We start from the raw sequence: 16220 nt of genomic DNA, 5'->3' as shown, positions 1-16220 counted from the left end.
ACAGATATATGCCTTGGGGGCTTAAGCTAATTGGATTTTCAATGTTAGAATGGTCATACCAGGTCAAACCCAAGATTCTTTAAATCAGTGCGCTGTCTCCAGCAGAGACATGTTTAGAGGAAAATATGTAAGGGCAGGACAGGTCCTTTTCTTATGTTCTCAGAGTATTCCAACACTCATGAAAACCTCCAGTCACTTGTGACTTCATGACTTCTATGCTTGTCCCTTCTATGCTTGTGCCAACACAGAGTGTTGTATGTTGGGGTCAGGTGAAAACACTGAACTGCAAGAAATACACTGTGCTGAGGGAAACAGGTGCTTCTGGGGTTTTGACCCATAAACAGTTCCTTCCACCCTTCCTAATCAAAAGAGGTTTTAAATATAATGCTGCTATTTTGAATAAACTGTAAATTTATTAGTTGGGTTTGTCAGTTTTGGCATCTTACTGGGCTCCCACCTTTTTTGGTGAAGCCACTCTGCCTGTGTTGATGCAATGTATGGGCAGTTAGGCCTGGTGTCATCACTGAAAATTTTTAGGTCATTTTGGATTCTATCCACATGATGGGTGATCATTTGTGCACAGAACTCATGACCAAGAAGTGGAATTTACTAATCAAAACAACTAATACTGGGAGATCATGTTTGGCTTTGTGTTTTGTTTACTCTGCTGTGTGTTATATAAAGTGAACATACATTTTGAAAAGGGGAGAGTTCCAGCCTACCAGGGACCAAATCTTTTATTTTTGTTTGGTTAAGGAAATAATTCAATTCTTTTATTATTGTCTGCTTAGAATACAAAATCTTAGCAAATATTTTTGTACCCTTTAGATAAGAAAGATAGTAAGAGCTTTTCCAATTTAAGGTTGGTTTTTTTATCAGTACTGCCTACATGCTGTGGCAGAGAGCATGCCATCGTTTAACCAGCTCCTTGGGCTTGCTGATCATTTCATTCCAGTGTTCAAGTTCTTTGCCACGTGTGTACATGAAAGGCCCAACTACTACTCGTCCTAGCAGAAGTGTTTCTAGGAAAAAAAATAAGCAGTTAATAATGAAATCCTTGCCTAAATTTGCATATTAACTTATATTTCTCTGGGTTATGCATATTCTGAAAGTTACTAAACCAAAATATTCGTCAAGGAATTCATGCTGGATTTCAGGTTCTGTAGTTTCTACCTGCTGAGACTCAGGTACTGCAGTAAGTGTGTACTTAGTCAGTGCAGGCCTGCACTTAAACTAGACTGTGTTCAAGGCACAAAGATCTCTATCTGCCCAGCTCCTCTACCTGAAGTTTACTGTGGAAGTTTGCCCTAGTTTTGGGCATCAGCAACCTCAGTAGGATTCATATGGTGCTCTGGCTTGGGAATGAATAAATGTAGTTACTGAGACAGCTTGGAGGCACAATATGCAGACTGCCACTGACCACCCTCTGCCAAGGAGCAAATTGTTTCTTCACACCTGGACTTTTCCCTGTGAATGGGGAAAATGATTCGAACTTGTCTGGCATGAACTTCAGAATAGTTTGTAAAGCATTTAGCTGTCTGTGAGTGAAAATGATGAAAGACTCAAGTGCTGATTCTAGTTCTCATCAATCCTCAAAGCCAAAGTACCTCCCCAAAATCTCACCTAAAGGAATTTTCTTTAGGAGTGTGTGAATCTAAATGAGGGTGTTAATGTTACATTATCAAGATCATATTTGCACTGCAGGGAAGATGTTCTTGTGAGCAGTGGAAATATTGAATTCTGATTTACTTCTCCAAGTGGAACTCCTTAGAGAATCCTTAATGGATTCTTGTAACAATTAGTAAGAGGTGGCCTCACGTATCAGGTTTTCTGCCAGGGAATGGGGATGTTGCTAATCTCTTTCTTCTTTCTCACTGCATGAACTGCTGGGATAATTAAAATTCCTATTCCACTTTCAAATTTGGTTAGCTAGAGTGAATGGCCTCAAAATTTTGTAGGTTGAGGATTACCCACAAATGTTCACAGAATAATTGTGTAAGCTTGTTTTAATAGGATACTGAAATAATACAAAAAAAAGTTCAGCACCTTGTACTGACAATGACTAGTCTGTGGTTATTTTATGCACCCTCTGTTAAATTTATCTTTAGCCTCTGAAGGAGACATATGCTTAACTGCAAATAAGTTGTTCTGCTTTTTGAAGAAACAGCCTGCGAAATACCCCAAAAATCTTATATGTTTTATGATTATTGCTGAAAAGGAATTAGTTCCTCCCAGGTTTAAACATGTCTCCAGTTTGTAAGAGATTTATGACAACTTGACTGTAATAATTTATGTAGCTTACTTTCTCCCTTGATACTCTGGAGCACAGATAGACTCAGGCTTGCTGTATCCAGCTCTGTCTGATCTGCCTTGAAACTGAAGGTTTCATTGTACACTGGATTGGGAGTTCCCAGAACAGCTGCTGTCTTTTTACTTTTGATGAATTTATTATGGTTCATCAGTGAGACTTTGACATACACACCTTGGAGAAAAAGAAATTCAAGAAGAAAAATACGTGAGAAGCAGTTGGGAGACGGCCTAAGGAATTTCTTCCCTTCAGGATTCAATATCAGGTATCAAATCAGGTCATGAGGGATTCGTGGAATACACATGACAGCCTGGCAGTGCATAACATCTGAGCAGGGAGCACACAAAGCACTGAGGGTGCAGTTCCACAGTGCACTTTCCAATTCAAGAGCTGTTAAAATGAGCAGTCACATCCTCACCCTGCGCCCTTGATCTTATATTTCTATGCCTTCCCTTCATCTGGTGGAGACTTTTTTTGCAGGCTTAGTTTGTTCAGTCAGCAGTTATTCTGGGGTGTGTGATCACGGGGCTGTTTGAGCCAACACAAGGGAGGCCGTGAGGGAGGAGCCCCATCCCAGAGATGCGGCCTGTGCTCGCACTGGGTGTGTGCAGCTGAACAGATCTCACAGTCACCTGGACCTGTGGTGAGGGGTTCTGTAGAAAATCTGAGGAAGAGATCAGTGATCTCTCCTCTTTCTTTTAAAGAATACTACAAAAATCGTGGGGGACACATGCCAAGAACAACAGAATTTTGCCTTGCTTCCTGAGGGGGACCGGTATTGCGTTATGGTCTTATTCAGTAGATCTTTGACAATGAGATCCAAAGCAACCTGAAATTTTCTGCTGCCTGTTTTTGTTTTGAGTGTTTAGATTTTAAAGAGCGTTTTGAGGTAATCTGAGAGACCAAGGACATGAGTATGACATATCAGAAAAACCCCCACTGCAGAAAGGGAGGAAAATGTGACTCAGTGCCATGGTCCTTTGAACAGCCAGGCTGTCCTAAAATGGGAATTTTTTCTCACTTCAGTTCTTCCCAGGGCAACTGTTTAGCATCAGGAGTTGTCCTGCAGCTGTTACCTCTGGGAATTTGACCTGAGGCAAATCTTTTCATGTCAGTATCCCCTGCAATGCTGCTTTCTCTACCTTGGAGTGCAGCAAAGGGATATTGCTCTCTGTACTAAAACAGGAGAAAAAAATTGCCACTGATGAGATGAGACAAACCATTTATTATGAAACAAATCCCAAACATAGCAGAACTAAGCTATCAAAATCCAATTTCCCCAGTAGCAAAATATGGCTTGTTTCCACTCAAATCACTGAGATGTTTATTTGTTCTTTCCAGAGTCACTCAGCACAAGCCTGGGTGGACAGATGAGGAAGGAGCAAATTAAAACAGGAATTCTGGAGCTGATAGCAGAGGGGAAATCACACTTACCAACAGCATGGCTCTCCTCCTGGAGTTTTAATCCCCTTGCCCTCAGAACCACTACAGTGAGACGGCCCAGGTAGTCATTGTAGCTCAGGGAGAACTGGATATCACCATACTCTGAAGGAGGCTTGGGAAACAGAACACCACTTGTCAGATATATCTGAAAAACTGTGGTTGCATGGACAAATGGGGAGAAAAAGCCTTTTTCATAGTAATGGTTTCTGTCACATTAAGGGATGTGAGGGAACTGTAATGGCTTTATTTATGCCATTGTGGCATTTGATGGAATCAATTAATCGGCCTTCCTAAACCTTTGAAGTACGCTCTCTTCTGGGTTCTGCCTATTTCCTTGCCTCTCCTGCTTTTTTTTTTCTGCTCTTAGTAATTCAAAACAGAAGCAAATAGGAAAAGGTGCTTTCCTATGTAACTACCTCCTAACTCATGTGACTGTTTCTGAGAAATTGGGTAATCCCTTTATAGCAGTTGTGGATCTGCAGGTTGGTAAGATGGGGATTCTGATTCCAAAATGTTTATCAAATACTTTTTCATTTGATGTCCTTGATAGAACATGCTTCTACTTCAGCTGTATCCCTCCAACACTTGCAAGATGACAGAAGTTCCACAATGCCAAGCAGCGTGGTACCACATACCTCCAAGTTTTCTTTCTCCAGATCTCTCCATATGACTAGTTTGTTGTCATCAGTTAATACTTCATTTTTTAGTGGGAAGATAACCTGTCCTAGGAGATGATGCTTCTTGTGTTTATCAACATGATAAACCAAAAATTTCAGAGTCCTTTGGAGCAACATTTTACTGGAAACCTGTACAGGAAAAGGAAGAATTTATTAATAATTATAAAATATCTGGCACTTTTCTATTCTAGCATGACTTCAAAGGAAGAATTTTTCAAAGTATGTTGAAGGTAGGTGGAGATTTCCTTTAATTATTTGAAGTTCACTTTCTTAATATGCCTGAAGTTTTAGCTATGCAGAAGTCAAGATGCAAGCTAAAACAGAATGAGTTTATTTGAAAAATATGAAGTTAGTTGGTGGTTTTTCAGCTCATACAGATCCAGTGTTATATGATGCATTCACTTTCAGACACAAATGTCTACAAATCTGTAAGCATTTATTTTTTCAGTTGTCTGAAACACAAACTTTTTCTGGTTTTAAAGCTTTTGTCTTGTGACATCTGCTGAAAGCCTCTTAGCATGGGGGGAGCCACTCTTTACAACACTGTACAAATAGCATACCAGATAAGTTCTAGTGTCTAGCCCACTTCCACAGCAAAGAAACTAAAAGCTATGAAAGCATTAGATCAGTATTGGCTGCTTCTGGACTTCCAGAGCTGCTGGGCTGAACTGCTCAGCCATTCAAACTGGATTTTTCATCATTCCCAGGGCAAGTCCTGGAATCCTTAACTTTGGTGCAGAGCACAAGTAAGATCAGTTCTGGAGCCACACACTTCTGTAGCTCAGGATCTCCAAAAGCCTCAGTAAAATATCCCATCTCTGGTGGAAGCAACTTCTATCTTGTCAGAAGTGTTGTGAACGTTAATTTTCCACAAACTACTGTAGTTTGACAGGTTAATATTTGCTAACAAAAATCTGCTTCATTAAAAAGTACCTGAAAAACAAAGTTTTCATCAAACTGCGGGTTAAGTGTTTTACGTTTTGTTTTGGACTGCAAGTAGCTTCTTTCATCAGGCAGCAAGTAGATTTTCACAAATGGGCTGCAGGAATCAGCAGGAGGCTGCAGCTTTCTGACTTTGATCAAGGAGACCAGGAGCCTCTCTGACTCTTGCTCGTATTCTATGGAGAACCAGAGGCGGCCGATGTTGCCATCAGGAAAATCCGTCTCACTTTTGTCTTCAGGAAACTTGTACAGCTCTGGGTTAATGGTCCCTACAACGTAAGCTCCAGCTTCATGAAATAAAAAACAAGCACCTTGTAAAAAACAAGATTAGTCTCAAGACCATAGCAGGCATTTTTATAATCAATGTTGTATTAGGGGAAATCACATTAGTCTCTTAATTAACAATAATTTTTGGTGTAATTTCATATTTTATTTCTCTTTTCCTCAAATTTGGAGGAGTAGTTGTAAGGCTGCACCACTTTTCTTTCTTTTATTCCTGTGACTGTATGTAGATAGTTTTAGGTATTTGTTGTTTCAGTCTGCAACTGGTCACTGCTGTTTCTGGGAACAACAACAAGACACTTGCTGAGCTACACTCATGTTGGGCCTTTACAAAACATGGGAGGAGAGATTGCTTTGTCTGCCATATGTGCAAGGTACCACAGCACTGGGACCAGAATGGCTCTGTTCTTGCTCAGTTCCTATATATATATATATACACACACACATATAGTGTTTAGGGCTTGTACTGTGTAACACTATGTCTAATGTGCCCCTAATAAATATGACTCATAATAATCAAGTTACCCATTAAAGGAATACCCTTAAGGAGAGTCCCATTTTTTCAGTGCCATACCCAAAGAATGAAATGATGACCGTGGCCCAGACTGAGGGATCATATAGGGGTCACTGTCTTCCTGAACTTGTTCTTCATTTGTCAGGTTAATCCAGTCTCTCCCATGCAGTGTTGGTGGAATGATAAATGGAACACTCCTGGATCTGCTCAAGACAACAGCAGCTATTGACTTCTGGTTTAAATATGGAAACCAAACTTGGTAATAGTAATAACTTTACTGTTCTTTTCACACAATTTTGTAAAAATTCTACAGAGATGCATAGGTAAAAATTATAAATATCCATTGTTTTGCAATTGATTTTATTGATTTAATGCATAAATATCCAGTGAGGCACATTAGGTCTCAGTTCTTCAGACAGATTCCTCTCTATCCCTCTTTCTTTTCCTTTAGAATTTATCTTTCAAAGGAAAAGAATTAACTGCAGCTTCTTGTTTTAGAGCCCAAAAGCCCTGGTAACTAACTTTCTAAGGGAGTCTCCCTCCCTCCTGAAGTCCTGTTGTTTGGTTCTTGGATGCTTCATTATGAGACCACCAGGAATGACTCTGGAAGATAGGTGAATTTGTCTAGGTAACAAATAAACCTAGCCATGCACCAATTACATTTGAATGTAGGATTTCTTTTACATAAATCAGAAATAATCCTTGCTTTCATAGTAAAATTATTCATTTCCTAAAGAAACAAAACAGAACATGACTGATGTTTTCACATAATGTAGGAGTCTTATTTATTTCTGTACATACACATATTAGGTCACCCCCTCGTTTGAGATTTGACAAGTTGAAATAAAGTACCAGTAGTGTATGCTTTAAAAACAAAATGAAAATAGGTACCTTGTGCTTTTCAGTTGCATTTCAGGATTTGTCTGATCCTGAAAAAAGGCATTTGCATTTGTTGTTTTGACAGAACTGGTGAGCTTTTCATAAGAAAGGAGGCAGCAAAATTTTTTCCAGAGCAGGTATGCAGTCATTCCAATGAGAACAAATAGAAGGATCCCTCCTATTACAGCTCCAGCCACAGCAACTGCTTGCTCTATACAAACATAGAAGCACATAAAGCATCATAGGAAGATCAAAGTTATGGATGTTTTGGGGATAGGCAGGAATAATAAAGCTAACAAATTTATCTGATTTACATTCCAGAATGATTTTTAAATGAAGCCTTCAGCTCATGTGCACATTTTTGTCTTTGGAAGATGTATGACATCAGCAGTGACAGATGAGAAAGTGTTCAGATGTGCTGGCAATGACTGCAAGGTAAGAGACTACAGACAGGGGAAAAAAAAAAACAACCAGACCTCAAAGGATTGTTTGAGCTTTCATTTTACCTTAGCATAAGCATTTTACCTCAGCATTTCAGAAGTGCTAGAGCTTGTGTAACAAAAGAAGAAAAGCCAGGAGCACCTCATACAAAAGGTACCATTATTTTTGTTTGGTTTGTTCTTCCATTATTTTGGTTTGGTTTGTTCTTCCAACTATTCATCTATGTTGTGTTGAGACTAGGCCCTGGAACAAGGAACAAAGCAAAGCTATGGGTTGTTTTCCTTCTAAGGATGCATGTGTTTCCTGATCTGTGAAGTCAGAGTTAAGTATCCATTAAACACAATTTCCTGAATTGTGATTACTTCACATAAAACAAAATCTTGTATAATTTGGGGTTTGAGCTGTTCACACTAAAAAAACTTAATAAATGTATTTAATATGAATATGAGGAATTCTGTTGTGATAATTTCTCATCAGACTAAGGGTAGATAATTGATGATGGGCTCAGTTCGTTGCTTTTACATGTTTGCTGAGTATGCTGCACTGAAAGGCTGCAAAGACCACTTATGTTCAGTCCCCACTAGACTAGTACTGATGCATCAAGATGTGACTAGATCTCAACTGAGAACTGATCCTACCAGAATATCCTCTGTCTGAAAAAGAGCCCAGACTGCAGAATTATCTTCCACTGTGCAGCCGTGGGAGGCAGCTCAGGATCAGCTGAGTGCTGGGTGCTGACTGTTCTCAGGGTCTCCTCTGAAACTGAAGCAGCAAAGTGACCTGGTGTTTTCTCACAACTAGTATTGACCTTTTTCCCCTTCTCTGTGCTTAGGGAGATATAACTCTGATTATGCTTTATTTCTTTTTCCTTTTTATCTGTCTGTGCTTGGTAGATACCTTGCAGTATCCCTCTATGATGGTACAAGTAAATAAAGACAATACAAGCACAAAATAATCAGTCAACACCATTAATAGCTTTGAATAAGAATTCAAAACTAATTTTATGGAGCTTATTGATTAGAGCTATAAAGAGTATGGCAAGTCAGTTGCAAATACACGTATTACTGATCTTTTTCAGTGTTGCCCTGTTGCAATAAGTGATATGAAATGTCCTTCAGCTACAGAACACTTAAGTAATTACCTTGTGCTGTAAAATTAACCTGGCCACAGTGCCTTAAAGACCTCTAGATATCCTAACTCATTTTCCTGCAGTTGGTAGTGTCATCAGAGCCAACTCAGTTCTGCAGCTCCCCTCCAGGTGTGTTGCCTTAACTGTCTGCAGGAATTGGCTGCTGCTTCCCTGTGAGTGACACAATCACTCGTGTCTCCCAGCACCACCACGGAGCAGCCACTCTGCTCATGGCTGTGCCACAGCAACGGGCACTTTGCTGTCCCTGCAGCTGGCAGGTGACCTGAACAGGTTTCAGCATTCAGCCAGACTGTTACTGCAATACTTACTCTGAGCAACAGGAAACAAGTACCCATTTGGTATGGGTTAATATTAATACAGACACAAGTCTGATTGTGCTATGTGGGTGAATTAGTTTCCTTTGATAAGAATGCACAGTATGAGGAAATGCATATAACCATGGGAATTTGGTGTGTTTATTCCTTTTAGTTTTGTAGGGTATGCTCAAATATGTCTTCAGTCAGATTGCCATTTCATTGCAGCTTAGATGGCCAGATGCAGAAAAAAATGCACCAGTTTAATGCCTTTGAACATAACAGAAATTAATGTTTTATTTCGTACAGGTGCACTATCAACAATACAAATGTCTATATGGTTGGTACTTTTACTGCCTGACAGAGGTGTCTAGAAGGTTAACATTTCAAGCAAGCTCAACAGAACTTTGTTTAACTTGTCCTCTTCATTCACAAGTCTTTGCCTCAGCAGCAGTTCTGTGTCTCCCCCTAACCAGTTTGTCACCATTTACTATTAAGGACAGTAAACTTCAGTGTGTTGTAATCCAACATATAGTGCAGCACCTGTGCATTGATTTTTGGTGTAAGAGAATGAGTTTCCAATCTCTTTGTTAATGAGTTTCTATGTACTGAGTTTGTTCAGTGCAGAATGATGTGTTTATGACACAGCCACAGCCATTGGCTCAAATTCTTTCTTTTACTTTGCACAGTGGTAGGGATAAGGTACAGTTTTACTCATTTCAGTAAAGCTACCTGTGATTTAATAAGAGTAAGGAGAATTTGGCTCACTTTTTGTCCATCTTATCTGATTAGATCAGCAACAGATCCAGTTGTGTAGGGCACAATATAGCACTAGCCACAAAATCGACCATTGAAATAAGTTGAGTCCATTGTGTGCAGGGAGAAAATATGTATCTTTTTAAATAACTACCTGTCATCGTGAGAAATTATGTATTGTATTCTGCAGTGGTACTGGATCGTGGCAGCTGGAGATGGAAGAGACCTGTTGGACCATTTCATCTCGGCGTGGCCTGAGCTGGGGGACTGTCTACTGTTAATAGGTACCAGGTTTATCCCAGCACAGAGGAGATGTTGATGGTCATCCTCTGTCTCCTTTGGGGATTGCATCCCTTTTCGCTTACTGTCTGATGATGTGCTTTTAATAAGCTTTCCTTAAACTTTGCAGTAAGCCTTTTGGAGTTGTGACCAGCCAGTTCTCCACGAAAATTTTAATCCCCATATAAGGCACTTGGAGTATAAGCATATGTACAGTATAACCCAAATAGCGGGGGTGCGGGCTGGCCCCTGCATTGGCCGTGCCTGTCTCTGAGCCAGGCTCTCCCCTGGCCGGGGCTCCGGGCGGTGCCTCCCGGACCCGCAGGTTACGGGCTCCGCTCCCCGAGCCGGCTCCGGAGGAGGCCGGGCAGGTGAACAGCGCCTGGAGTTCAGAGACAGGTTAGAGCCGATGTCGGGCTTTCCCGCGGGGCTGGTGCCCGGCCCGGGGCTGCGGCAGGAGCCGGGCTCCCCCTCCCTCCTTCCCTCGGTGCCCCCGCGCCCGCAGGCACTCACCGGGCATGGGTGCGGTGCTCCGGTCGCGGCCCCGCTGCCATCCCCGCCGGGCCCGGGCGATGTGCGGCTGTCCCAGGGCCGGCAGCCCCTCCCCGGACCGCCCCCGCGGGGAGGCTGGAACGGGAGCTGAAACGGAGACACCTCTGGTCCCGGGCAGAAGAAAAGCAGGGATACCAGTTCGGGAAAGGTTCCGTGCTGTCCCAGCTCTCCGTGCCCGGCCAGCCCCGCAGCGCGGGAGGCGAGGGACGGACAGCACCGATCCTGGTGGGGAGGGAGGGCTGGAACCGGGCAGGGAAGTGGCCGCTGTGCTGCCTAAATCTTAATGTCAGCCCTAAAAAACGTACCTGTGCGGCCCTGGCTGTGCGAGAGAACTTCAAAAGCTACAATTCTGCTCAGAAAAAAGAGTTTGATATTAGTATCTTGATTCTGAATATTCGGGTGGGCAAGAAAGTAGTATTAACTTCTTTCACGCTTTTAACAAAATACATAAGCACAAAGGAACACAAGAAATCCCCTCAGACAATTGCAATTTCTATATTCTCTTCCTATTTGTATTTATAAATGTAATGATCTTTGATCGCTCATGTGTGTAATAAACACAACCAAACAGATCTTTACCAACAAAATTACTCATGCATGGTTCAGAAACAAACTATTCACTGTCACTGCTTCTTGTCTGCTAATGCTTATTTCACAGTATGACAAGAATCTGTACCTTAAATTTAATAACTGTTTGTATTACATATACTTGTTCTCCTCACAGCTGTTGCATACATTTGCATAGTTCTGTTTAATCTAAAAGCCAGAGAAATGCACAGGAATTAAACCAGCAGGGTTCTGGTGAAATATCTTCTGTGTATGTGGAATCTTAGAATACTTTTTATTGCGTTTAGAATGTCCTGTTATAGATGTAGTGTGGTAAGCTTTTTTTATTAATTTTTGAGTCTTCCAGAAGTAAGAAAGTATTTAGATAATTTTTACTCTAAGAAGAAAAAGCTTCATATATTTCGAGTTTACACTTGTAAGAAAGTTAACCATTAAATAAATATTGGATAGTCGTTGCTTTTACTATTCTTATTTCTACATTGAATTAGTATTAACACTGAAGTAGAGATTTATTGCTGAGCAGTTTTACTCTTGTCAGGATGATGTCTATAAGCAAGTCTGAGACAACCAAAAGTTGTGAGTTGTGTGGCAAGACAACAACTGTCTGCTTTCTGTTACAGTGTTCTCACTTGAGCTGCTTCTGTGGCCATGTGAGGAGTGATAAAGTTGCTTTAAACATCTGATTGCTTTACAGAACGCCACTGAAGGGTTAAAATGATCTGTGCCAGACGCACTGTCTCCCGTACCCGTTGTGGTGCTTGTGAGGAGGTGTGTGAAGCTGTAAGTCTGGGAAACAATAACCAATAACCACCTGCGGACTGAGCTCTTGTTTCAGTGAGATGGGACAGTGTCAGCTGTGAGGAGCAGATCTCACCCTCTCCAAGTCCCTGTGGAAGAAGTTAATGGCAAAGTTGTTAAGCAGGGAGCTTTAATTTTGATTCTCTGCTGCATCACAAAGTTCCTGTTCTCTAGTCTTTTTGTGCTGAGTTCTTGCACCAGTTGGAAATCAGAATAAATACAGGATGTGAAACAATTATACTCTCCTTTATCTCTGATTACTTGCCTCTTTCCTAGCCTAAATCTCTGGAACAGCTGAGAGCAAGCTTAGAGTTTAATATTTTGTGGACCTAGATATTGTACTATAAATATTCTAAGTTTCTGGTGTGTATTTCATAACACATACTTTTTTTCAGTCTGCATATCCAGGTCTTGCATCTTACAGTAAAACCTTGAGCTTTAAAAGACCACTTAAAAATTCCAAATACAAATACAAAATCATATTTTACTATACTTCAGAATAATCACTGGCAAGACATCCTAGTTTAGAATGCAGGGCAAGGGACGCTATATTCTCCCCACTTTTTAATGATTACTTTTTTTTTTTTTTTTAGTCTCAGCAACAAAAGTAAGGAGTCAGGCCCCAAATAGTAATACATATTTGTGAAGTATGTTTTTCTTCATGTTCTATTTTTTGTGTGTTTTTTTTTTCTTTAGTTCTGGTGGCACATTCCTGTCATATTTTTGAAAAAATACACTCTTATGAAGTTGCACAGCTCATCATCAGGGGAGATACCAAATACTGTAGTTTTTACTGTGTATGTCTGACAGCACTTTGCTCATAGATGATTTCCTTGCTAATTAGTTAGTCCTGTTTTGAATGCTGAAATGATGATACCATTTTTATGGTTGCTCAGGTGGAGACTTTCTTCTTGCTTTGGCAAAGCTGGAACTAATACTGAAAAGGCAACTGTGGTCACTGGAAGAGATGTGTAGAAAAGGTGAGCCTGAAAATCTTCTTTAATGTTGTTCTTAAACCTTCTGAAGAATAGAAAGACAAGTTGGAAATAGATTATGGTTTCTAAAGGAATTGATTTAAACAGTCAGAGCACTGAAACTAAAGAATATTCTGCCACAAAATAGTTTTCTAAGGAGTGTTAATTTAAAAACAGTGATGTTGCATTGCTCACGAGACACCTAAGTACCAAGTTTGCATCATTTATCATATGATATTCTTGTAATTCCCACTAGACTGGGTGAAATTCAACTTATTTATATTTAAAATTGGATATTTTTGAAAAAACTGAATTATTTGCTTAGCACCTTTTATACCATTCTGGTGACAATCAAGTTGACTGCATGAAATTACTTAAAGCTGTTTGTTAGAAAGATCCCGTGATAGAAGATAGAGAGGTATTTAAAGAAGATAAAGCTGTAGAATCACAAGCATCAGTAGATCCTTCTAATGGTAAGTAATTATAGCACAGTTTAGCTGACAGTTTTACTCTGAAGTCCAACCCCTACTGTAATTTTTATTAATAATCTTAAAGTTTCAACGGATAAAAGGATTTTTTAATTTTTCTTTTTTAAATCCCATTTTGCAGCCCTAGAATGATCTTTAAATCCAGCCATTTCAAGTGAAATGTGTTCAAGTTGTTCTGCCTTGCACCCACTTCCTTGTGTTTGTGAATCTTGACTTTCAAATCGGTGGTGCCTTCAGCTACAATGGCATCTAGAAAGAGGTAAACTTTTTTTTTCCATTTAAAATGTGAAACTGGTGAATCACTCAGGGACTTAATAGATTAGATCTACGGGGAGCATTGATGGGCACCCTGACTACAACAAACAGATTACATTGAGAAGTGTAATTTTAAATGGCAGAAATAATGAGTACTTAGAATTTCTATAGTGCCTTTCATTTCCAGCATCCTGATCTCTCCACCAGCATTAATTACTGGTAGTTAACCATCACAAAACCTTTTTGAAATAATAGTTATTGTTATCCTTATTTTATAGATTGTTTAATAACTGGAGCTCCTCCAGATCCACACTTGTGTAACTGAGATAAGAAGTTCTCCCACAGTCTACTGTTGGCCTTGGACTAACACCTAGTTCTTAGCTTTAGCAGGCTACGGATAATTGACTGTTTCAGAAAAGAATATGTGAAAAAAAGACTTACTCTGTCACAAAATACCCTTTGGATTCTTTCTGGGAGCCATTTGCTAGTGTCCTTTCTAAAGAAAAGATGACAGTGAGAGTGAGTGCATCCAGAAGGGAATGAATCTCCCAGAATTGTTTTCTCTGAGCTTTGCTGTTGATGGTAGTTGCCTTTAAGCAGGCTACAGTCCAGAACAGCTCTCCCAGTAAAATTACAGGTATGAAATGGGGATAAAGACAGGGCAACGTGGGCAACAGGAAAAAATCTTCAAATGCTGCCGTGTTTGGTGCTTCTAGAAGGGCCTGAGGAGAAAGGCAGCAAAAGAATAAAAGAGAGGAAAGAAAGCATTAACCCTGTTGAGGGGGTTTGATTCCTACTTTGATGTTTCATCTTATCCCAGTAAAACTCCAGACACTGCACCTAACCTTGACATTGTTCAGGGAGAGGGAGGCAGAATACTCTCTGGACCTGCAAAAACTTTCCACCTGGGTGTATTTATCCCATCAGTTTCCTCATGGCACAGAACTGGTCAACAGAGCCTTGGCCACATGAAAAATTGTTACAGCTGGCACAGAACGTGCTGTGCAATACAGGGGTTTTTCCCATGCTTTTGTATTCATCTTTTCCTCAGTATTTGAAACCCCTGACAGACATGAATACTTTAGGGCCTTACACAACTTTTCAGCCCTGTTATAATACACCTACTGCTATGAAAGCATATGTAGGTAAGGTCTGCATACCAGCACTTCTACAGGATTCATAATGCTTCTCTTTTTTTCTACCTTTTCCTTTTTCTTCTAGTAAGCTTTAACTGTTGGTGTTGCCTAGTAATAAAATTTTTGCAAGCTATAGCACCACCTCCTGTCCAAAGTTGGGCTTTGGTGTGAATGATAGAGCAAACCAGAAAGTTCCCTTAAGGGTGGCTTCTTAATGTATGAAACAAAATGGAGAAAATGTGAACTTTCATTCCTTTCAAATGACTTTTCCTTCCTGTGTTTTGCAGTAGGAATTTCAGAAATACCAAGTCTTCTTGGCTGCAGGGTTGTTTTTTTTTTGCTAATATAATTTGCATAAGAAAGTTAGCAGCTGTTGCTGTTTTAAGAAAAAAAAAAACAAACCAGTACAAAATGTTCCTTTTAAAATTTTTTTATTATTAAACTCCAAGTTCACAGATTATATGCACAGGTCCTGTAGAGACTTTTGCAGTGAAAACTACTTGTGAAGCTCTGGCTTGTGAGGGTTTAAAGCTTTTTGGGGGTAAGATCTGGCTTTTTGTTCTGGTTTTGTAGCCTTGGTAATAGTAATCTAAACTTTGTAACTCTGGCAAGGCCTTGCAAGATTACCTATGTACACATGAAAAACGAGCTATTCACACAGCTGTAGTGATGAACAGAAGATGTTGCTCTAAGGCAAGACTAGTTTTTATTTTAGGCAGTATTTCCTAAGTCTCACCCAGTCTGAGTGAGGGATAATGAATTTAAACTAGACATAATGTAAATAAGGTATGTACTCTAATACAAATGGGAAGGGATTGCTGAGCAGGTAGATGAATCCATAGGCAGTAATCCATCTTAAGATTTGCAGGAAAGTACAAAATTATATATATGGTGTAGAAATTACACCACAGGTAATTAGGTACAGTTTCATGGGGTGCAAACTTTTAACTGAGAGAAAAATGTGATGTTTGTTTTTGGAATCAGATAGGGAAAACTGATGACTTATTTGGTGTAACTTACAGGTGTGTTTCTGTAGGCACATGCACCTAAAACTGCCCAATGTAGAGCCACAACAGATTTATGGATGCCATCCCAAACATATGTGTGTTTAAAAAAAAAAAAAAGGTTGCTGAAAAACCCGGGCAAGACCATAGTGAGTCTCGAGGGTCAAAAAAAAAAAAATAAAAATTCAAAATCCTGAATGTAGCTGAAAAGAGTAAGCTTTTCATGTAATTAAGTCCCTATTTCACGTGGGCAAGTGATGCCTTTCTCTTTGCTCAGTGCCGGGAGGCGTCATCCCGGGGCTGTCTCTGCCGGCTGCACAGGGCAGTGCTGAAACCTGAGCCGTCCCTCTCGGAGACAGCTTCTGGCTCTGCAGAATACAGTTCAGTGTGACCAAGAATCCACTAGGACACCATCCAATATATAAAGGAACTTAATAGAAAAAGGCACTCTGCCTGTTCTTATACTGCTTGTGCTGCAAATA

The 16220-nt window shown here is 40.1% G+C and overlaps 1 protein-coding gene across 2 annotated transcripts; it reads right to left on the bottom strand.

The window, feature by feature from the left end:
* Positions 1-722: 722 nt before the first annotated feature.
* On the bottom strand, positions 723-10558 carry SYT15 (synaptotagmin 15). Of its 2 annotated transcripts, XM_018081595.1 has the most exons (8): positions 10478-10558; positions 7058-7256; positions 6227-6369; positions 5362-5657; positions 4387-4557; positions 3743-3863; positions 2303-2482; positions 723-1022 (listed from the first exon to the last, which is right to left on the bottom strand). In XM_018081595.1, the coding sequence occupies exons 1-8, from the start codon at positions 10482-10484 to the stop codon at positions 886-888; spliced, it is 1254 nt and encodes a 417-aa protein (XP_017937084.1). In that variant the 5' UTR covers positions 10485-10558; the 3' UTR covers positions 723-885. The 2 variants fall into 2 exon arrangements, with proteins under 2 accessions (XP_017937084.1, XP_017937083.1); XM_018081594.1 differs by lacking the exon at positions 10478-10558 and having other exon boundaries at positions 7058-7296.
* Between the last annotated feature and the right edge of the window lie 5662 nt (positions 10559-16220).

The sequence above is a fragment of the Manacus vitellinus genome, unplaced genomic scaffold, assembly GCF_001715985.3.
Source record: "Manacus vitellinus isolate BGI_N305 unplaced genomic scaffold, ASM171598v3 scaffold_54_pilon, whole genome shotgun sequence".
NCBI lineage: Eukaryota > Metazoa > Chordata > Aves > Passeriformes > Pipridae > Manacus > Manacus vitellinus.
Note: the sequence above shows the minus strand (reverse complement) of the source record. Positions and strands in the feature narration are given on the sequence as shown.

Bases quoted from the DNA above. Each gene is read 5' to 3' on its own strand.
- SYT15 (XM_018081594.1), bottom strand. From the start codon at position 7,278: ATGTGCTTCTATGTTTGTATAGAGCAAGCAGTTGCTGTGGCTGGAGCT. The intron at 3,864-4,386 runs GTATGTGGTACC...CTGTTTCCCAAG, and splicing joins TGGAGAAAGAAAACTTGGAG to CCTCCTTCAGAGTATGGTGA. The intron at 1,023-2,302 runs GTAAGCTACATA...TTTTTTTCCTAG, and splicing joins CCAGAGTATCAAGGGAGAAA to AAACACTTCTGCTAGGACGA.